The sequence below is a fragment of the Trichechus manatus genome, unplaced genomic scaffold, assembly GCF_000243295.1.
Source record: "Trichechus manatus latirostris isolate Lorelei unplaced genomic scaffold, TriManLat1.0 scaffold00094, whole genome shotgun sequence".
NCBI lineage: Eukaryota > Metazoa > Chordata > Mammalia > Sirenia > Trichechidae > Trichechus > Trichechus manatus.
Window position 1 is genome coordinate 6275498 of NW_004444030.1, and position 23687 is coordinate 6299184.

Here is a 23687-nt window from a genome sequence, read left to right on the forward strand (position 1 = left end):
AAGAAAGAAGGACAGGCTATTCTACGGCTAGCTGCTGATTATAAGTCAGTCACGCCCACTGCTGATTTATAAAGCCATCTTCTTCTAAAACTCTAATCTTTCCTTTCAATACTTAGCAAATTTGAAAGAAAAAGATGCCTCATCTGGCTAGAAGTGTGGGTCTCTGCCTTTGTACTAAGTTTCTTTTAGGAAATGAGAACTTTTGCTGAAAGAAGGCTCTGTGAAGGAGGAGAAGCGACTCACCACTTAGTTGCTGGGCGGCTGCCAGGCGGCTGGGCTTCAGGATGAACTGGCACTGCATCTCTCGGGGCAGCTGTTCCATGAGGAAGGGCTCTTGGGGGTTGGAAGGGGAGGTGGAGTCCTTTGATCCCTGTGTCAGGAGCACCGTGTCTCGAAGATGGCTCATTTTAATTCCATAGGGATATTCATGCCCTACACAGAGAAAAACCTAAATGTAGACTGCAGGCTGACTGGAGTGATCAGACCTATCTTACTGTGAGCACGTGTGCTACATGCTGGAATGGACTGCAGTTTGCTCCTGGAAGTTCTGATATAAAGAATCCTTCTGATGACTGACTGATCACCCTGTACACGCTTACAGATGGAGATCGCTGCCTAATGCACGTGGCCAGCCGTACCAAAGTAGTTTCAAGGGGAAAAGCAAAAGTAAAGAAAATCTTTAAGAAGTATCTTGTTTGGAATGCATAGATCAGTTTTTGAGTTACATAATGTTGCCTTGTCCTAGGTTTGCATCTAATAATATTTAAGATACTCTAGTTTCTCCTTGGAAACCCTGGTGCTGTAGTAGTTAAGAGCTACAACTGCTAACCAAAAGGTTAGCAGTTCGAATGCGCCAGGCTCTCCTTGGAAACCCTATGGGGCAGTTCTACTCTGTCCTATAGGGTTGCTACGAGTCGGAATCGACTCGATGGCAACAGGTTAGTTTCTCCTTTGGGGCCCTGGTGGCACAGTGGTTAAGCATTTGGCTACTAACCAAAAGGTCGGCAGTTCGAATCTACTAGCTGCTCCTTGGAAACCCTGTGGGGCAGTTCTACTCTGTCCTACAGGGTCGCTATGAGTCAGAATCGACTTGACAGCAACGGGTTCGTTTTTGTTTTTTTTTTTAGTTTCTCCTTTAACTAGATCTGTAAATCTTCAGCAAACCTTTGAACTCTCTCAGCCTCCAATCTATGATTTAAAATATCTATCCTACCTATCACACAGGGTTATAAGGATCAAATAAGTAAACATTAGTGGTTAATATTATTTAAATAATAAGGACCAAGAACTATATATGTCAAGCATTACTATTATTACTATTATCTAACACAAGCTGTCTGAAAAAAGGATTTCATTATTTTTATTAGTTATATAATGAGAGTTACTCAGGAGCATTGGGATTGGTCTGCTTGATTTTGTACTTCCCTCTCAGGTTGGTGTTCACAGGCAATAATCCGAAGGAAGACAGCAGGGTATTAGAATACAGAAAAACAAGACGCAAAAAGGTATTCACCAACTGAAAAAACGAAATCCTAGACATTGAGATGGACTGCAACATTATTTTTGTTCTTTTGTGCTTTAGGTAATTGAATCCTCTTAACATATTCCTCAAAGACCACTGTGGTGTAGATTTTTAAGTACAAAGAATAAGTTCCCTTTCTTCTGTTCCTGATTTATCATTGAACGTTACTCAGTGAATGCTGACTTTCCCTTTTCACCTGGCACAGGCATACAATGTTAACGTTCCATGAATGTCAAGTACTACAGCACCTTCCAGGTATAGGCCCACCCTCTCTCCCTCCAAAAAAAAAAAAAAGGCTTCTATAATAGCAATAAAGTAAAATCAATTTATCAGAATAACCAGCAGCTAATCTACAATTGAGGGAGCCCTGGTGCTGCAGTGGTTAAGAGCTTGGCTGCTAACCAAAAGGTCAGCAGTTTGAATCCACCAGGCACTCCTTCGAAACCCTGTGGGGCAGTTCTACTCTGTCCTATAGGGTCGCTATAATCTGTAATCGACTGCACAGCAACAGGTTTAATCTACAATAGAGGACTGCAAGGCACATTAAAACGTACAATGAAGAATTGCTGCCAAGTAACCATTATGTGATTCCCTGCTTATTTAGTGAGAACTAGCAATGGGACTTAATTAAAGCTGTTGTTTAAGTATAAAGGTTATCTACATAGTTGTAATTAAATTAGTATATTTTATTAAACCAATTAAAGTACTTATTTTATTTTTAATAACAATTTTAATGATTGATAACTGACTTTTAAAAAAATGACACCATTTAAAAAAAAACCCAAAATGGTGAATTTTGTCCTCAGCTATGTACGCGCTGACTTGCTATATCTAAGGCTGAGGATATACATTTTGTAGAGAAGTTTGGTGTTTTAGATTACTCGGATCACTTGAAACATACCAAATTACACAGTGGTGACCTCACAGGTAGCTGAAAGGATTACATGAGATAACACATGTGATATGCACTGCACAATGTCTGGTAGACAGGTAAGCACTTTAAAATTGTTAAAAGAAACCACCACCACCACCACCACCGTCATCATCTCAAGACCTGCGACAGATACGTCCCTCATTTCAATTGCTCCGTATCTGTTAACCATAGTGAATGAACTTACTGATCAAGAATGATTTTTAGCTAAATGATTCTAATAGCTACCTTCAGGGGAGGTGTAACCTATTTACCAATAACTCGTCAAGAACATATGCTGGAGAATTTGGCTAGAGAAAAAGCAAAGTAAGTTTATTAGAGAAGAAGTAGTTAGTTGGCCAATTAGTCAGTGAATACTTTTGGGAATCTAAATGGGTTAATCTCATTTTCTTCATGCTGTCTAGCGAAGTTCTGGACACAGGGGGCAGGTGTTAAATACTCAGTGATGGATTCAAAGGCATGATTGGATTGTAGATGGTCTTCACAGAGACAACATAAAACAAACAAACAAACAAAAAACCCAAACCCATTGCCTCTGAGTTGATTCTGACTCATAGTGACCTTATAGGACAGAGTACAACGGCCTCATAGGGTTTCCAAGGAGCAGGTGGTAGATTTGAACTGCTGGCTTTTTGGTTAGTAGCCAAACTCTTAACCACTGAGCCACCAGGGCTCCACTCAGACAAAATAGTAGGTAGGAAAGGGAACAGGAAATTCAAGAACAAAATATGAAAAATAAATGTATGGAGAAAAAAGAATAACAACACATACTGCTTTCATACAGAACAAAAAAAAGAAGTTTGGCAAGACAGCTCTGTTTGTAAAGTGAAAAAACAGAGAGGAAAACTTACACTTCTCTTCCCAACTGTACCATTAGCTGCTCAAGTGAAGAGATATTTTTTGTCTCGCACATAAATGCTTGATAGAAGTTTATTAAATGAATATTTTATGATATTTAATTTTTAATAGTATTAAAGCTTAGGACCATATGACCAATCTCTAAGATACTCAGAATTATAATTAAAATACAATCAATTCTACTTAAATTTCCCCCAAAACTTACCAATAAGTGGGTATGGTGCCTCTTCTTTGCCAGAATTGACCCATAATTGGTAATCTCTCTCAGAACCCTTGGAGATAAAGAATTAAAAGTTACAATAAATCTTTCACATTCAGTACATGAATGAGGGAACATTTTGGGGGGCATTTCTATGCTTTGCACAAAGGAAAAAAAAGAGGCAATATAAATGCTGTTCAGGTTGCTGGGGATGGTTGCAGTTTTTGAAGATGGCAGTGCTGATTCCTGCAACCTCCCCTACTCCCAACAGAGTACTCAGGAGTTTGCCTTTTCCCCTAGTAATGGCTAAAGAGCCACAAACTGCAACAGAATCAGACCCTCACTACATGGGTAACACACAGAATATGAAATCATATCTATGCCCTTTCACAAAGGAAGAAGAAACTTCCTGGTTTTCTAAAAGGCTTATCTCTTCCTTAAAGTCCTAACTTCTGCTATGTCTCCAGCCTTCTCACAGAATGCTGAACGTCACCTTCAATATGCCTCTGCGAAGACAATCTTGTCTTCCAGAAAGCTACAAACACTGCTATGTCTACGACTGAAGAAAGCAAAAGGCGAATTATTAGCTCAGCTGCTTCTGAGCAGAAGGAGAAGAATGGCCGAGAGGCTTTGAGGAGATAGGAAGAGAAGGTAGGTAGCTGGCACATTCTACATTGGCTTTAGTTATGGGCAAGTCCAGTCCTGGGGACAGAGAAAACAAGAATTGTGTCTAGAGAACAGATCTAGTCATGGAAAACAATGAAATTGTTCACCAGCAGAAATATAACCCAGCAACACTAAAAATCCCACTTGAAACAAATAATACTAAATTATACAGACTACACTGAGTTATTTTAAAGAGTCCTCTAGGAGAAGATAAAGCAAAATATGTTTTGAATGAAGCTAGAACAAACAGAGTCGATCCTGTTGGCAATATGCCATATGCTTCCTTTAACTTCTGATTAACAATCATGGTCCTGCCCATATAATGGAGGGTCTCAGCTATGGAGAACATCATACATGGACATGCACCCCACCAACCCCTCAGTTTGTTACTTTCTCCCCAACCCATCTCATGCCAAAAAATTTATTGTAAAGAGGAAAAGAGATCTAATAAAAATCCTTTCTTCTTATGTAGTGTCTAAAAACAATGTAGAAGTAGCACCTTAGATGAGGTATAACTAAATAGCTTCAATGCCTAATTAAATTGAACAGGAAAAAAAATTTTTTTGGTCTGAGATTGATCCCTGATCACTTTATCCAAAGAAAAAGCATAAATAAAATGAATCACATCACTAATTAATCTCCCTTTCTATGCCTAAAAATACTCGCTGTCTTCCAAGATATTATAATACAGGTTAGAAATCAATGCAGAGGTGCCTGCTTTACCCAGGGCATATGGTATACATTTAATTATATTTTAAATATATTATTAAGTTTCACTACTAAAGAAATCAGATTTCTTATCCCCAATTTTGCTTGCCCAGAGTTCTTAAGGGCTTACTATACCATTATATGCAAGCAAAATCTAAATACACTTAATAATACTATATCTTACATATATGTCATGTCACATCAAAGTAACAGTGTTTTTCATATTTATTGAGACTCTCACTCAAAGAACAGTATTGTACAAGTTCTTCCCTTGTTTTTCTTCCTTCTGAAAGTTGCTCCCTTTAATAAAAGCTTGCATTGTGTGGCATTTATATACAGATAGCGAGGAGATGAGGAAACCCTTTCCTTTCTCTTTCTCCTACCTCATCCTCAAACATTCCAATCTTCTCCACTAATAAAATTTCAAAACTCACTTTTGCCTCATAAAACATAAAGCAGCAGAAGCTAAAAGCAAAATAGGGATGAGTGTGGTGTGCTCACTAAAGGTCTTCAAATCTACCATCTAATATGAAGTGTGTCTTTCTGTTGACCAATTCATTAGAGTACCAGCCATCTCATCCTCAGCACCTGCAATCATGGACTATGGTTTCAAGCCATGTGATTCTTATGTAAAAATTCTACTACCAAAAAAAAAAAAAATCCCTCAGAATCCATCAACCTGAGACTGACTGAGTCTTGGGATAATAACGGGAGAATTAGGGAGGGGAGGGGAGGAACCAGGAGTGAAGATAAAGAATAGTCACATGATGATGAATTTGAAAAAGGGAAGAAGGTTGGAACTTTCTTATTAAGAATCTTATACCAAAAAAACTACTGTCTCTGCACATAGCATATACAATAAATATATACATTATTACCTTAGAATTAAATTTTAATATCATGATGCTTTTCTGTTCACACAGGTTTTAAAATTGGAGTAAAAGAACGGCACCCAGATATTAGGCTAATAGTAAGGCTTTACTGTCCTTATTTTCTATATTTTGGGGGACAAAACCTGACTCTGATATCTCTAATAATCAGCTGTCTTATGATGGGAGGAATAATATCTACATGAATCTAAAATATCAGTTTATCGTTAATAGTCCAGAACATCGAGCACAGTAACTTACAGTTATCCCTAGCATTGGCAGTGACATGCTGATAACGTCATTCGCTGTATCTGAATTCATTACTGTTATAGTTTTAGACTGCAGAAAAGAAAGAAATGGGAAATACAGCTATAAGGAAAGAACTTTTTTAAACCAGGTGAAGAAATAATTATTGTCAAATGATTATCCAAAGGCAAAATCTTGATTTCAAGTACTGACAGAGTAAAGCTTATGACTAAAGTACAACATAAACTCTTGATTATAATTTACTTCCATTGTCTTATATAATATGCCCTTCAATAAAATATTTATTTCTCTTAAAATGAAAAAATGCGTGGCTCACAAAATATAAGAGTTTAAGCAAACAAGAAAGAAGAAATACATTTCAGAGAGAGTATATGACCAAAAAAAATCAGTGAGGCTGGCTCTGTGTATCACTTCTGTAACTGTATCTGCATAATGGAGTGGGTAATAAAAAAGGGAGAGAGCTGAATCATTTTCTATTTCTTCCTGCATGATGTTTTTGTAGTATGAGGCTTTATGTCTTTGTTTGGTATTAAAAAAGTTCCAGTAAAATCAGAATAAGAACTGGTTATAAAAGAAACTTAACGTTTAAAATTTAAAAAAACCACTATTTACTGAAGACTTTCTATGTGTCAGGCACTGTGGTTAGTAACATTTTTATTGTTGAAATCTTTAGAAGCTTTGAATAAAACCAGTGAGTCTAGGTCACAGGACTGAAAATTTTAGGAAGCTCAATTTTATTCCCAATTCTGCTTTGAATCTCTGTAACAGCTCTGAGCTAAGCTACATTGAATAACTGTTACCTAAAAATAGAAAGACAATTTGCAACCAATTAGAAGAGGGATTAACAAGATTCTGAGGTATCCATAAAACCAAACCAAATCCACTGCTGTCGTGTAGATTTCTACTTACAGCGACCCTATAGGACAGAGTAGAACTGCCCAATAGAGTTTCCAATGAGCGCCCGGTGGATTCGAACTGCTGATCTTTTGGTTAGCAGCCACAGCACTTAAGCACTACGCCACCAGGGTTTCTGAGATATCCACAGAGCTTATTAAATTCCAAAAGACATTTTTTAAATATAAGATAATGCCCTGCTATTAAAAAAAATTATTTACTACACACATAGACTTTACATACGATATTATCAGATAAATCAGCAATTAGGGCTGAGTCCCTTATAGACAGGGCTTGTTGCTGTGTGCCATTGAGTCAATTCTGACTCATAGCGACCCTATAGGACAGAGCAGAATTGCCTCATAGGGTTTCCAAGGTTGTAAATCTTTATGGAACAGACTGCCACATTTTCTGCCGCGGAGTGGCTAGCAGGTTTCAACGATGGACCTTTCGGTTAGCAACCAAGCACTTAACCACTGTACCACCTGGGCTCCTTAACACAAGGCACATGTGTTGAAAAAGTAACTACAGGATGTGTATTTCTCCCCGCAAGCCTCTCTGGTCAACAAAACAAGCGAATCTTAGTGGCTAGAGCTGCTTGGCTAGGAAACAAATAACAAAACCAACAAACAAAACGGAAAACCTGAGTGTTTTGTTCTGTAGTAGCAAAGTTCATTGACAGGTTGTACACAACTAATGGCCAAGACTAGGAAATGCTGCCCACACTTGCACTCCTCTTTGGGGGAAATCACTCCTTCTGGAAGTCGAGCTCCCTGAAAGGAGACTCTTGCTATGAAAGCAACTTCAGAGAGCAACGGACAGAATGTGCCACCTCATCATTGATTTGTTCAGGGTGTTGCTATTAAAAACAGGTTTTTTAACTTGACCAAATCTCTTGTCGTCTCTCCCAAAATGAGAGTGGGACACCAGTCCTTTCTCAAGCACATTTTCTATATACTGAAAACAGAAGTGCTAAAAAAAAAAAGACTCAAGAGTTTCTCCAAGAAAATCCTGAATGTAGCCAATTGTCTCAAGAAGTGAATCAAAGAAGGCAGAAACACAGTGCAGTGGCTTTCTTTTTTTTTTTTTTTGCTACAGGAGATATCTGTAGTCTCACAGAATAAAAATTTGAGTATCTCTCACTAACAAGGACATCTGGCACTCAGGGGTGGGTCAGAACATTTGCATAACTTTTGCTTTTGGCCCAAACATAACTGTTTTGCACTACATATTTTTCCGCACACAAATAAAACTGTTCAGTGTGATTTAGAGCTGCTGTGAAGTGTGACCATACAAAAAATATTCATAAGTTTCCCTCTTGTTCACCGTTGATAACATCTTGGCTTTTGTGCTACAATTTCAGTCATCAAATTACTCACAATAACCGAGGTCAACGACTTAATTTTTGTTTGACCAATATGATAAACACCGTGAGGTAGAAACATGCTGGTCCCTTAAAATGTCATCTCTCCCAGCTCATCCATTTATTAATCTGAGGGATTTAATCCCTAAGAACTCAAAGAATGAAGAGCTTTTCAGAACCACTCTCTTTAAGAAGTGACAAGTTGGAAAAACTTGCTTAATACTAATAGGAAATACCTCCTTGTGGAAAGAGCTTTACTACAAGCCTCTGCAGCTGCCATGAAAGGATCTAGAGAAACACTAACAGCAGAGGGAGAAAAGAGACATTTGACAAGCAATGTTCTTTCCAAGCTGAACTGTTAAATACTATAGTTAACATGACTTTCTCTTGCTTCATTTTCTCTAGCGTTCACTTTTCATATATTCAAAGATAAACACAGACCCAGGAAAATGCATTTGCCCATGATGTATTTCTAAATGCCCACCTTCCACAGCACATTCAGTCTGTCTGTCTGTCTGCCTGCCTGCCTCTCTTTTTATCCATGGTTTTCAGCCTTACACAGGAACTTAGAATTTAATTTTCTGGCTTAGAAACACTTACATAGGCACAATTCCCAATGTCCTTGGCGAAGATTTTGAGGGGAATGTTCTTCGGGTAGTCCTTCTCTTTCTCTAGATTGATGTATCTAATCAAACGCAACAACAACCCAAAATAACACTGAGTCAGATGGATTTGGCTAATGGCTTATTTTAAAATCAATCTATTTTGCTAATATTTTCAATATACTTATATGCTGTTAAAAAAATGGAAAGACTCAGCAAAGTCAGGTTACATTATGGGTTGGAAGAGAATTAAAAAAAAAATCTCAGGACAGTAAGGCAGGGTCACAAAAAAGAATGGAACACTCTTGTTAAGTGAGGTTTGAGAAGCATAATCAGGGTAAGGCAATTCTGGGTGATGTTTTATTCTCAAAGTTTCCCTGCCTTCTCTGGACAGGCCCAGCACCTTGTTGATAAGTAGAGGCACACATATAATATTTTACTAGACCAAATCAAAACAATGGCATTTTTCTTCTCACTTAGCTATAATCCAGTGGAGTGTAAATCTTTGTCTCCCCACTGCTTGAGGAAGGGGAAGGAGAGGAAGCGAAGCATCATGGAACTAACAAACGCCTCTAAACTGACCATTTTAGTCTGCATGCTCACAGGTACAGACAATAAATGATTTGTGAGGTATTTAGCAGAGAACCCTGCATTTATGGAAACTTAATACAGGCTTTGAGGAAACTATTAGCTCCAGTCAGTAGGTTGGAGACAACAGAAAGAGATGGGAGAGATTATTGTCTAATTTCTGTCTAAAATGATCTCAACAGACCTCAATGTTCTCCTTCCTAGAATATAAGAAATACAAGTAATGAGAGAACATTATTTACAGTAAGTGGTAGCTAGTGTGCAACAGTTTATTTTGAGGACAAATGAACAATTTCTACTAAGGAGATGGGAAATAGTTTGGGGCATGTCTCTATAGAGAAGATTTTAATTTGTTTATTACAGGTTAAAGATCAAAAATATATATACTGACAAAATACCTCTGAAGGAGAGACAGCCATTTGTCCTTTTGTTCTGGAGAACTGCAATGAAAGAAAATAGAAGAAAAAATTACTCCACATAAAATATCTATGCTAACATATTTACAATGGTCAGTCCAGATGAAAATATCAACAGCATGTTGTTACCAATGCAGCTGCACACACAAGCTTCAATCATGATGTAACTGGGTTTTGGAGAAGCCTGCAGTGAAAATCTCCCTTAGTAAAAACTATGCAGTGAAGTATAGTTTTATCAAATCCTCTTGGATGGCTCTAAGACAGACTCACTTTCTCACTTCATTGCTCTTTTACAAGTGGTATTATAGCAGTGGGAGGTAGCTCTTAAAATATATGCAAGCTATGTGATCATGGACAAGTCACTTAACCTCTCTAAATCTGTTTCCACATCTGTAAAGCTGGGTTAGTTTAATATCACTCAAAGCATTTTTTGCAGCATTAAGTGCCATACAGATGGAAAGTATGCTTAATATTGAGATTAAAGCATACTTAAGAAATTTGGCATACAGATGGAAATTTCTTGGCCCAGAAACTAGTTTGTTGTCAGGAAAACAAACATTTCTTTATGCAGATAGCAGAAATGTAATTTAGTAAATTAGTTCAGAGAAAACTTATTTTTAATTACTATAATTTTCTGATTAAGATCAACCCACTTATAGCTAATTACTATTGATTAATAATTTTTCTTCTACAATCACTGCTGCACTTAATTCTTAAAGTTAAAAATAATTTAAAGTTTATAGCTAAATGGTCTTATCACTCACTAACATTTAAAATCATATTTCTAATCTCCTCAGAGAAGTTGAAAACCCTAGTTATTTCCTTGTTTCAGAAAACTACATTTAGTAAATATTTTTAATTTGTATCTAACTTTGTTGCTTAGCAATTTTATTTACAAGTGTCTTAGTTACCTAGTGCTGCTGTAACAGAAATATCACAAGTGGGTGGCTTTAACAAACAGAAATTTATGTTGTCAGTTTACAAGGCCAGTCCGAATTCAGGCGCTGGCTCTAGAAGGCTTTCTCTTTCTGTCAGTTCTGGAGGAAGGTCCTTGTCTCTTTGAGCTTCTGCTCTTAGGTGATCTTCATGTGCCCTGGCATCTGTCTTCCCTCATCTCTGCTTGCCTAATCTGCTCTTTTTATTTCTTGTAAGAGATTAACTCAAGGCACACTGTACACTAATCCTGCCTCATTAACAGAAAACCTATTCCCAAACACGATTTTAACCGCAGGCATATAGGTTAGGGTTTACAACACATATTTTGGGGGGACACAGTTCAATCCATAACAATAAGCAATCTTCCAGGATTGGCCATCAAAAAGTGTTTTAAATCTTTTTTACCACTGACCATACAATTTTCATCTTTCACAATTCTTTACTATCTTTTGATTTATTCTGTCCCTAAACAGAAGATTCTATAGGTTCATTTATATCAAATATCAAATCCTGGATTTATTTAGCAAAATCTGTATTGAAAAACAGATGACAAGAGCAACAAAAATGAAAAATAGATAAATTGGACTTCATAAAGATCAAAAAGTTTTATGCATCAAAGGACTTTGTCAAGAAAGGTATGAAACAACCTACAGAATAGAAGAAAATATTTAGTAAAGGTTTAATATCCAGAATATGTAAAGAACTCCTACAACCAAACATCAAAAAGACAAATAACCCAATTAAGAAATTGGCAAAGGAGAAGAAAGGTGGGGTGCAGAAGTCAAATTCTAGTAAAAAGACCAGCCTTAATGGTCTGACTGAGACTGCAGGAACCCCAGAAAGCATGGCCCCTGGATTCTCTATCAGGCCAGAAATAAAACAATTTCCAAGGCCAACTCTTCAGACAGGGATTGGACTGGATTGTGGGACATAAAGTGATACTCGTGAGGAGTGTGTCGCTTAGCTCAAGTAGATACAAGAGACTAAATGGGCAGCTTCTGTTCGGAGGTGAAATGGGAAGGCAGAGAGGGTTAGGAGCTGGTTGAATGGACATGGGGAATCAGGGGTGGAAAGGAGGAGTGTGCTGTGACAGTACGGGGAGAGCAATTAGAGTCACAAAACTATATATAAATTTTTGTATGGGAAACTAACTTGAAATGTAAACTTCATTTAAACTACAACAATAAAAAAAAAATTAAAAAAAGAAATTAGCAAAGGACCTGAATAGATATTTCTTCCAAAAAAGATATACAAGTAGCCAATGAGCACATGAAAAGATGCTCAACATCATTAGTCAATAGAGAAATGCAAATCAAAACCACAATGAAGATACCACTTCACACCCGCTCAAATGGCTATTATCAGAAAAACAAAAGCCAACCAGTGTTATCGAGTATATGGAGAAACTTCATGCATTGTTGTTGGGAATGTAAAATGGTGCAGTCACTGTGGAAAAAAGTTTGGTGGTTCCTTAAAAAGGTAAACACAGAATAAACATATGACACAGAAATTCTTCTCCTGGGTATATACCCTAAAAAACTGAAAGCAGGGACTCAAACAGATACGTGTACACTAATATTCATTGCAGCATTATTCACAATAGCTAAAAGATGGAAACAACCCAAGCGTTCATCAACAGATGAATGGATACACAAAACTGTGGTATATACATGCAATGGATTTCTAAGTGGCCATAAAGAGAAATGAAGTTCTGATACATGCTATGATATGGATGAACCTTGAAAATATTATGCTATGTGAAGTCAGTCAGACACAAAAGGACAAATATTGTATGATTCCATTTATATAAAATATCTAGAATAGGCAAATGCATTGAGACAGAAGTTTATTAGTAGTTACCAGGGGCTACGGGAAGAGTGAAATGGGAGTTAGTGCTTAAGGTGTACTGAGTTTCTGTTTGGGGTGATGGAAAACTTTTGGAAATAGACTGTGGTGATGGTTGCACAAAAGCAAATGTAATTAATGTCACTGAATTGTACACTTAAAGATGGTTAAAATGACATTTTTTTGTTATATATATTTTACCATAATAAAATAAATTTAAAAAAAAGATGAGAAATTTTCTTCAGATCTGTTAAAATGTTTTTCAAAGCAAAGAACATTGAAACACTTAGTATTTTTTTTTAACTTTTATTGTTAAATTGCTAAATACATATCTTATTTATAAGATATGTATAGAAAACTGCAAAAGGCAGTGTACAGCTCAAACAACTTTCACAAATTGAACATACCTATGTAACCAGTGCCCAGATAATGAAATAAAATAGCACCTTGGAAGGTATCCTTGTGCTCCTCTTCAGGCACTAGACCCCCTTATCCTGACTTCTAACAGCATAAGGTAGTTTTTTGCTTGTTTGGGTACTTTATATAAATGTAACCATACAGTCTGTCCTATTTTCTTTCTGGCTTCTTTCATTTAATGTTATGTTTGTGAGATTTATCCATATCGCTGCTTGTAGTTTTAGATTGTTCACTCTCATTGCTGCACAGTGTTCCACCGTTTGAATATACAGCATACACTACTTTAGAAACAAATTATAAAGTACGTCAGGTTAATTTACTGAGAGTGATTTGTGTGAGATCTTCTTGTATCTTCCTCTTCCCCCTGCTCTATGCAAGAATCCAGGACTGCTCTTTCCTCAGTAATTGCTAATCTCAGACATTCTACAGAACTAAAATCAGAAGTATTCCAAAGTCAATGGCTATCTCAGAATTTCAGAAACACCTAGGCCCATTAAAAAACAAAAATAATGATAAGACCTAGGAGAGGAGAAAGCAGTGTATCTTGGAGAGGGAAAAAAAAAAAAAAAAGGGCAAGGCAGATCAGAAGACACCCTCAAACTTGGGAAAAGATGTAGGTTTGTCAGCCCTGAGATTGAGCGGGGGAAGAAACCATATGTCACTCAACTGAGGTGCCCTAAGGAAGTAGAACCTGTACATAGACCAAGAGGCAGTAGTTCAAACAGAACAAGGGGATACTGTGTGGCTTAAAATCAGGAAAGGTGTGTGTCAGAGTTCTATCCTTGTACCGTATTTATTCAATCTGTATACTGAGCAAATAATCCAAGAAGCTGGACTATATGAAGAAGAACATGGCATTAGGATTGGAGGAAGATTCATTAACAACCTGCGATATGCAGATGCACAACCTTGCTTGCTGAAAGTGAAGAGGACTTGAAGTGCTTACTGATGAAGATCAAAGAGTACAGCCTTCAGTATGGATTACACCTCAACATAAAGAAAACAAAAATCCTCACAACTGGACCAATAAGCACCATCATGATACATGGAGAAAAGATTGAAGTTGTCAAGGATTTCATTTTACCTGGATGCACAATCAACGCCCATGGAAGCAGCAGTCAAGAAATCGAACGACATATTGAATTGGGCAAATCTGCCTCAAGACCTCTTTAAAGTATTCAAAAGCAAAGATGTCAGTTTGAGAACTAAGGCGTGCCTGACCCAAACCAAGGTATTTTCAATTGCCTCACATGCAAGTGAAAGCTCGACAATGAATAAGGAAGACCAAAGAAGAATTGATGCCTTTGAATTATGGTGCCGGCAAAGAATACTGAATATACCACGGACTGCCAGAAGAATGAACAAATCTGTCTCAGCAGAATTCTCCTTAGAAGGAAGGTGACTAGACTTCATCTCATGTACTTTGGACATGTTATCAGGAAGGACCAGTGTCTGGATAAGGACATCATGCTTGGTAAAGTAGAGGGTCAGTGAAAAAGAGGAAGACCCTCAACAAGATGGACCGACACAGAGGCTGCAACACTGGGCTCAAACACAGCAACAATTGTGAGGATGGCCCAGGACCGGGCAGTGTTTTGTTCTATTGTACACAGGGTTGCTATGAGTCAGAACCGACTTGATGGCACCCAACAACAACAACAACAAAGGAAGTAGAAAGAAACCAGAGGAAATGGTTGTAAGGAGCAACTAGGGAGGCTGAGTCTTAGGCACCAAAGCTTTTATATCAGCAAAATCATCTGTACCCCACGTGTGGCACGGAATCGGAGAAATCTTTACCAAAAGGGACAACTCTGGATATAGAAGATAATGTCAGCAATGACCACAAGAGACTGAAGGTCAGAAACCTTTCATCTGTTCTGGAATCGACACAAAAGTTTCTTGTACTTTCATGCTGCCACAAGAAAATAGGAGTTCCTAGTAAAGAAGAAAATCTGATTTCCTATCAGCCTGGTGAGATGGGGGCTTAAGGTGAGTTTTAATTTGATCTATAAAAAACAAACTTTTCCTGCATACCTGAGTTTGTAGACTAAGATCCATACTGGGTACTTCAAGGTATTGTGCCTATTCTTCTAGTAGATGGATATCCTAGGTTTGTGAATCAGTGTACATGTAGTGGTAGAGAGATGAAATTCCTTGTGGCCTTTTTTTTTTTTTTTCAGATGTAATCATCTACCTGCTTTTCAAGGTAAAGCATGGAAAGGTCACATTTATTGTTTGCTCTCCCCTCCCCTAACTGGGAATTCCTCACATACTGTGACAGTACTTTGTAAGTCTAAGATTTCAAAGCCAGTTAGTTTTTATTTTTATGCTTCTTTATAGATATTATAGTAAATGGCTGCAAAAGACTGCTTCTTGAGCTGTTAGCTTGATGGCATTTTAAACTGATCATGTAATAGATTTCATTAATATTTACCCAATGCTCTTCATCCATTCCTAAAGATCCAGACTTCCCTTTGATAACATTTCATTTCAGTCTGAAAAACTTCCTTTAGCATTATTTGTAATTCAGATCTGCTGGCAATGAAATTTTATAGTTAAAAAAAAATTTTTATGTCACCTTCTTTTTGAAGGATATTTTTGCTGGATATAGTATTTTGGCTTGAAAGTTTTTTCATTTAGTATTTTAGATGTTGTTCCACTGTCTTGTGGCCTCCATAATTTCTGAGGAAAGTCTGTTGTTATTATTAGCTGCTGTCAAGTTGGCCCCCAACTCACGGCCCCTCCATGAACAACAGCATGGAATGATGCTGGACCTGCGTCATCCACGTGAATGGTTGTGGACCACACTGTTGTGATCCATAGGGTTTTCATTGGCTGATTTTCCAAAGTAGATCACCAGGCTTTTCTTTCTAGTCTTAGTTCGGAAACTCACTGAAACCTGTTCAGTCGGCATCATAGCAACACACAAGCCTTCACTGCCAGACGGGTGTTGGCTGCACATGAGGGCATTGGCCTGGAAATGAGCCCAGGTCTCCTACATGGAAGGTGAGAAATCTACCACTGAACCAGAGTAAAAATGCCCCCTTTTCAAGTCTATAGTGCTACAAATTGTTGTTTTCCTATATGTAATGCATTGTTTTTCCATCTGTCATGGAAAAGAAGATACACAAATGATACAAACACATGTTTCTTCCAAATAAGCTTTAAAATATTTCGGTAGGCCAACCGTACATGACCTGGCTTTAGGATGACGCCTGAGGAGTTTGGCAGTAGTGGGAAGAAGAGCAGAAAGAAAAGCATCGTGTGTGTGTGTACACACTCTTTAAGTGTAAAACAAATAACTGGACTTGGGGCGTAGTTGTTCACATGCACAGATGTGAGTTTTGGTATGATCACTCAGAACTGAAAAGTGCCAATTTAGCATTTTTAGAGTAAAAGGCCAACTATTCTGTATTCGCACATTCTCCAATCCCACTCCAGCACAGGAATGAGTGCTGGGAAACTAATTTTCACTGTTTGAATCATAAATTTTCTTTGGCTTGCCACATCTCTATAGATATTTGTATTAATAATTATAGACATAAGGCAGTTTCCCAAAATGTGAAAATAACTCCTATTCCCACTTTCTCACTTCTCCATAATCATGATACCAGTCACTTCTGTGTCATTTTTTTCTCTGACCCTAATCACCCAGAGCTGGGTCTTCACCAGTTAAGACTCTGTCCTTCCAGCCCCTGCCAAACAGGCAAATACCAGCCTCTCTGCTGACTCTCACTGCCCCCAGTGGGTTTGATTTGCTAGAATGACTCACAGAACTCATGGAAACTACCTATACTTACAGTTACCTATTTATTATAACCAGAAGGGATACAAGTGAAGTAACACATCAGGCTTGGTCTGGGTGAGGTCCTGGCACAAGGTTTCTGCTGTCCCCAGGGATGTGCCACCCTCTCCTGTGCATGGATCGCGGTTTTTATTGGCTCGCTAATAGTCAATGATTGGGCCCTCAATGCAGTCAATGATTGACTGAATCACTGAAGATGCATGACTGATTCTATCATTCCCCACCCCACCGACTTCCTGAAGTTTGCTGCCATGTTTAAGTGTTGCCTGGCTATTTAAGAAAACAACAGGCACCTTGATTGCTGGCAAAGTCCATTAGGAACCAGAGACAAAAGGCCAAATCAAGTTCTTTGTCCCACAATACCACATAAAAAGCTGATACACAATTTAGGCAAACCACTATTTCATGATACCAATTTTATTTCTATACTGTAATTAAAAACTATTTGTTTAGAAAATTTTGGAGTATAAGTTAGTTATTCCAACTTATTTGGACTATTTTACACAATTTGCTTCGGTGAAAGTCTATTCCAGTAGTTTAAAAAAGCTGGTAAGACTGGAAAGCTCAATATGTAAATCAAATATCTGGGCATTAAGGAAGGGGATGTTGGAAGAGGGAATTCTAGAGCTCTACCATTCCATTCCTTCCGTGTCTCCTGAGGCCCCTTTCTCCCACATGTCCTAGTATAACCCCTTTAAAAATCAGCCGGTCAAATCAAGGTAAATGACTCCATTATTTGCACATATTTTAATAAAAAGCTCTTTGGGGGAAATGTTAAGGCATACAAGTGTCTTTACTGGAGATGTGCGTCAAAAGATGACAATACACAACCTAAATAAAATGTTTTCCTTTAAAAAATTAGGGGAATAAAATTTGATTAAATTTTTTCTATCTTAGAAATTATATAGTTGACCATATATTTCACAGTAGCTAACTCATGTAAAGGGAGCCCTGGTGACACATTGGTTAAGAGCTCAGCTGCTGACCAAAAGGTCGGCAGTTCGAATCAACCAGCTGCTCCCTGGAAACCCTATGGGGCAGTTCTACTCTGTCCTATAGGGTCACTAGGAGTCGGAATTGACTCCATGGCAACAGGTTGGATGTAAATACAGGAAAATCTATGGTTCTTACCTGAAAGTGGCCACAAAGTTCACGGTGGGCCAACCCAGGACAAAGGATTTCATGGCATTGGTGTTGCCTTCTCCCACTTCATCCACACAGCTTGCTGTCCACATGTCACTTAACTTTATTTTATTTTTAATCTTAAAGCTGTTGTTATATCTAGAAATATAAAAAACAAACAAGACCTCTTGTTATTTTGTTTCTTTAGTGTTATGGGAACTTCTGTGCTTGTGATAGAAGGAACATTTCCATTAATCAGGGAAGAATGTCTTATTCATTGTTTTTATCTTCAGTGCCTACCTAGCACAGTAAATTGCAACATGGTAGGCTTTTACTTGTTTGCTAAGTTCACCTTGCACCAAGAAGGACCTGGAAACATTTGGTGAATTAGTCCTTACGTTTGCATTTATGGCAGCAAACAGTCATAAACTGACTACTTTTTTTTTCTATATGTTGAGCGCTGCATTTAGATTAAACATCTAATTTTGGGTTTACTGCTGTTATAAAAAATTTAATTTATCATTTATAACTTGCTTACTTCCAAAAATACTTCAGTAGCTGAATGAAAGATTAAAAATACATAATTTATTAAATTATCTGTAAGATTTCTATTTTAAGAGAGATGGACTAGGAAATACAACCCGGAATTAATTAGTAGAACTTATAACAGATTTTCAAGTGACTGCTTACAAGATTTTCTAGTCTTTAGAAGCACAAGTTGTTTTAAACTTCCTTTCTAGTGATGTCGTTCATACGATTTTACCTTACATTCTGGCTAAAACAGAAAAACTGTGGCCTAAAATCAGGAACCAAAGTTAAAAAAAAAGAAAATAATGAGGCCAGAAAATATTATATTTAAGTTGGGCTCATACACTTAACATTCACCTCTGGGGACCCAGAAGGTGATCTACTTTAATTCAGCAGTGAAATTGCTTTTTGACAATTTCTACCTAATCCCCCTTAGACCTCTGATATGGAAACCACCAAATCTCTTGACCTGATTGAATACTCATGACAGACTTGAGACTTAAATAGTTCCAAGGAACTGAGAAGGACAAAGAGACTGCCTAGGGAATCTTGGGTACGTCCTATCATTCAGAACCGTGTGTGGAAACACTAAAAGCCAAAATGAAATCAAAGACACCTCATGTGGAAATATCCCTAAAATGCCTCTGATTCATGGAACATTTAAGGCTAAAACTCTTCAGTGGGATTTGTGAAATGAAAAAGGATTTTGCAGGAACTATACCTGAAGGATAATCTAGACTCAAAGCCTCATTTATGGTTCCTGTAGGGCCCACTGAATTTAAGTGTAATAGAAAAGTGCCTTGTGACACAATGGCTTCTTTCTATATTTTATTTCAATATTTTTCATGCTATTATTATGAATCTTTAGTTTTTTCATGCAACAGACTCAATTACAGGTAAAATCTTATTTCTAGATGGTAACTATTTAACCCATGAACCCATAAAATCTTATTTCTAGATGGTAACTATTTAACCCATGAACCCACTGCCATCAAGTCGACTCTTACTCATAGTGACCCTATAGGACAGAGTACTACTGCCCCGTAGGGTTTCTAAGGCTGTAATCTTTACGGAAGCAGACTGCCACATCTATCTTCCGAAGACTGGCTGGTGGGTTCGAACCACTGACCTTTCGGTTAGCAGCCCAGCACTTAGCCACTGTGCCACCAGGGCTCCCTCTGGCAACTATTTAAAAAAAAACAACCAAACCCATTGCCATCGAGTTGATTTCGACTCATAGCAATCCTACAGGACAGAGTAGAACTGCCCCTAGAGTTTCCAAGGAGCGCATGGTGGATTCGAACTGCCAACCTTTTGGTTGGCAGATGTAGCTCTTAACCACTATGCCACCAGGGCAACTATTTAGGTAATATAAAACTAAAATTACATAATTTTTTGGAAGGAAAGCTGCATATTTGCTAGTATTGACGTGTACTGACCTAAAAAAAAAGTCATTCCAACAATATCCTCTCCCTAGATCAATAAAATTCCAAGACTATTCATCCCCTGATACCAAAACCAAGGAAGGGTCTAAAAGTCCCAACAACAATTCCCATTCTCCTATAACAATACTATGGAAACCCTGGTGGCATAGTGGTTAAGAGCTACAGCTGTTAACCAAAAGGCTGGGAGTTCGAATCCACCAGGTGCTCCTTGGAAACCCTATGGGGCAGTTCTACTCTGTCCTATACAGTTGCTATGAGTTGGAATCGACTCAACGGCAGTGGGTTTGGTTTATAACAATAACATGGCTAATCTTTATTGAGAAGTTACCATCAGCCAGTCACTATTCTAAACACTTTACATATATTATCTATAAAACAGCTATATGAAGAAGATATTATTACCTCCATTTTTAGATAAGAAAACTGAGTCATATAGAGCGATTAAGTAACTTTGTAAATGTTAAACAATTTAAGTAGCAGAGCCAGGATCTGAATTTGGGCAGTCTTGAATCCTGAGCTTATGCTTGTAACCATACTTATCTGTAAAAAGCCCATGAATTTTGCCACTCTTAGAAAGCACCTGGATGGAAGTATCTTTCCATCCAACTTTCCAGAGCAACAAGGCTTTCTGATGGGGCTGTTTATTATGGAGGTAGGAGGAGAAATCTCATGAATATTTAAAACAAGTACTCCAATAAAGTTTTATACTAAAATGGATTGTCCTGGGGTCATAATATGTTTCTCTGGATTTTTCACTCTCAACCTCCAACAGTATTAGACTATTAGACTATTCCAATATAAATTAAAAAGTATGACTCTAATGTAAAGTGGCTGGGGAAAAAAAAAACAACCAAAAAAACCCTATTTCTTTATTTCTACAATGTAGTCTCTTACTATACATTTATTAAGGTGACAGACGTAGTTCTTTGCTTTCCTACCCTTCAATGTTTATCATGGAAGGAATATTCAATGAGAACTGTGAAATAGACTGGATTCTAGGGAGATTCCTACCATTCTAAGATGGAGATGTTCTATTAAATGTTTTAAGGTAGAGATCATGGTATATTCTGTAAGTATCTGCTGGTAATTCTGACAATGAATTAATAACCAGTGCTTTGTTCCTCTTCGTCTTTTTAACCTAAAAAAACTCATTATTATTTCTCCAGAAAATAAAATATGAGAATGGTTGTGGCTTAAGACGGTGTGAAGTAAGCACAGTCACTTTCTTTCAGTAAATTCCAAGTGGTTGTTCTATGGCTAATAGAGAAGACAGAAGCTTCTTTCTATATACTTTAATATCTATAAAACATTCTGTCTTAAAAATGAAACGGCATACTTTTGGGAAAATAACTGATTTAGCTTTCTAATGAATATCAAAAGTGGTCCCTGAGGTGCCATCTGGCTTTAATACTTGTTCTAAGGTAGTATGGAAAAGAATGATAATAAACTCAAAACAATTTTTAGTGAACATTGTCAAAACCCAGCACAAAGTGGAGCAAATATAATACCTTAGCCAACAAAAAGATGCATTTAAAAACTCTCTCTATTATTTCACACACTAAAGTTCACTTAGTTTAACTAAATAAATATGTGGTAGCAAAAACCGTTGCCTTCACGTCAATTCTGACTCATAGTCCTATAGGACAGAGTAGAACTGCCCCATCGGGTTTCCAAGGAGCGGCAGGTGGATTTGAACTGTAGACTTTTTGGTTAGCAGCCAAATGCTTAACCACTGCACCATCAGGCCTCCATGTGGTAGCAGGTCAAGTATTTATCTCACTTGGATTTGTTTCTGTAGTATCAACCTAAGGACTACAAGTAGTTTCCAACTAGAGCCTGAAGATGAGCTGAAGTAATTTGGAACCTATGGTCTCCCCTTGTCCCCTCATGGCTAAGTACAAAGACTTAATAACAGACATTATTTCAACAAATTAAGTGATCCAGGGTACAACCCAAGCCTTCATCCAAGGGTGAGAAGTGTTAGGGAAGATGTATGTTTGGTACTCTTTCTTCTAGGTTGTTGTTTATTTTGGAAAAATAAAAATTAAATCTTTCATATTAAGAAGGATCTGTGAATATATCCAAATGCTTGTTACAAGAATGAACAAGTAAGCAATTTTTTGAAAAATTGGGGGGAAAATTTTTGCAAGTTGACAGGATTCAGTAATAATGACTATCTCCTCAATATCAATGCTTTACCTCAAAAGTCTTGTATTTATGCTCCCCCAAATTAACTTAGATCATTCACACTTTTAAATATTCCTAATGGATGTATACCCCGCTGCCAGTGAGTCGATTCTAACTCATAACAACCCTATTGGACAGAGTAGACCTGCTCCATAGAGTTTCCAAGGAGCAGCTGGTGGATTTGAACTGCCGACCTTTTGCTTAGCAGCCAAGCTCTTAACCACTGTACCACCAGGGCTTCTATTCACGTATAAAGTACTTAAAATAATCTTTCATGAATTGAATCTCTTAAATAAGAACAGCACTTTATCGACTCATAAAAACACTTTAGTGGGCACGAAGCGTTATCTCAAAAGCCGTATCTGGAAAAGACTGGTGCGCCACTTAGAGGCTAACAGTATTCTGAACAAAAATGACTTCAGGTAAGAAAACAAAGGTTTTCTGCTCAAAACATTATCATAATTGCTAAGAAAAAATTCAAAACAGGTGAAGAAAAACACAGTTTTCCCTAAGAACTGAATGTATGTTACAAGCAAAGAGTCTGCAAGGTCCTAAAGTACAGAAAATGTGTTATTATGTCAAGTTTTTGTTATTTGTTTATTTACCTACAGGCTGAGCACAAAGCTATGCACCTAATGAGTACAATGTGGTACAGGAGATAGAACTCTTTGGAATTAAGGCCTGGATTCAAATCTCAGCTCTGCCATTTTCTAGTATATGACTTTGGACAAATCTCCTTGACCTCAGTTTTAATATCTAAACCACCTCCTGTCTTTGGGGACTGCTAGGAAAATTAAATGAGACATTTGTGATCTCCTATTGTAATACCAAAGAAGCCTGCTGGCACAGTGGTTAAGCACTCAGCTGCTAACCTAAAGGTCAGCAGTTTGAACTCACCAGCTGCTCCCCTGGAAAGATGCAGCAGTCTGCTTTGGTAAAGATTACAGCCTTGGAGACCCTATGGGGCAGCTCCACTCTGTCCTATAGGGTCGCTACGAGTTGGAATCGACTCGATGGCAATGGGTTTTCTGGTTATTGTAATACCAAGCCCACAGAACCCAGAATGATAACTAATCTACATTTTTAAAAAATAATGATTTTCTATCAACAGCCTCCATGTAGAGCTCCAAATTGAGCTACTGAAAAAGCTTCGATGGAGACATTTCTCTGTTCCTCATAACATCACATCCACTTCCAAAACTATATTTGCAGGCACTGTTGTTTGTTATTGTTGTTAGTTGCCACTGAGTCAGCTCCTCCTCACGGTAACCTTGTGTATAATAGAACAAAACGTTGCCTGGTCCTGCACCGTCTTCATGATGGTTGGTACGTTTGAGTCTATTGTTGTGGCTATTTGTAGGCATTACTTGTATTCAAAACAAATTCTGAAACATTTTTCTTATCTTTATCTTTGCTTCTTCTTCTTTTTTTTTTAAATATGCACTTTACTAAGCATTCTGTCTACTACCCATCTGTCAGTGCGTTATAGTGTGGGTTGTGTGTTGCTATGATGCTGGAA

The 23687-nt window shown here is 37.6% G+C and overlaps 1 protein-coding gene across 1 annotated transcript in view; it reads right to left on the reverse strand.

Moving 5' to 3' along the window:
• Positions 1–23687, reverse strand: part of ARHGAP20 (Rho GTPase activating protein 20) — a 133285-nt gene that overhangs the window by 22481 nt on the left and 87117 nt on the right. The window contains exons 4-9 of the mRNA XM_004382487.1: positions 18018–18167; positions 9866–9907; positions 8878–8962; positions 6015–6092; positions 3517–3583; positions 244–432 (exon numbers count right to left, since the gene is read on the reverse strand). Of these exons, the coding sequence (XP_004382544.1) occupies positions 244–432; positions 3517–3583; positions 6015–6092; positions 8878–8962; positions 9866–9907; positions 18018–18167 (611 nt within the window). The remainder of the gene's footprint in view (positions 1–243; positions 433–3516; positions 3584–6014; positions 6093–8877; positions 8963–9865; positions 9908–18017; positions 18168–23687) is intronic.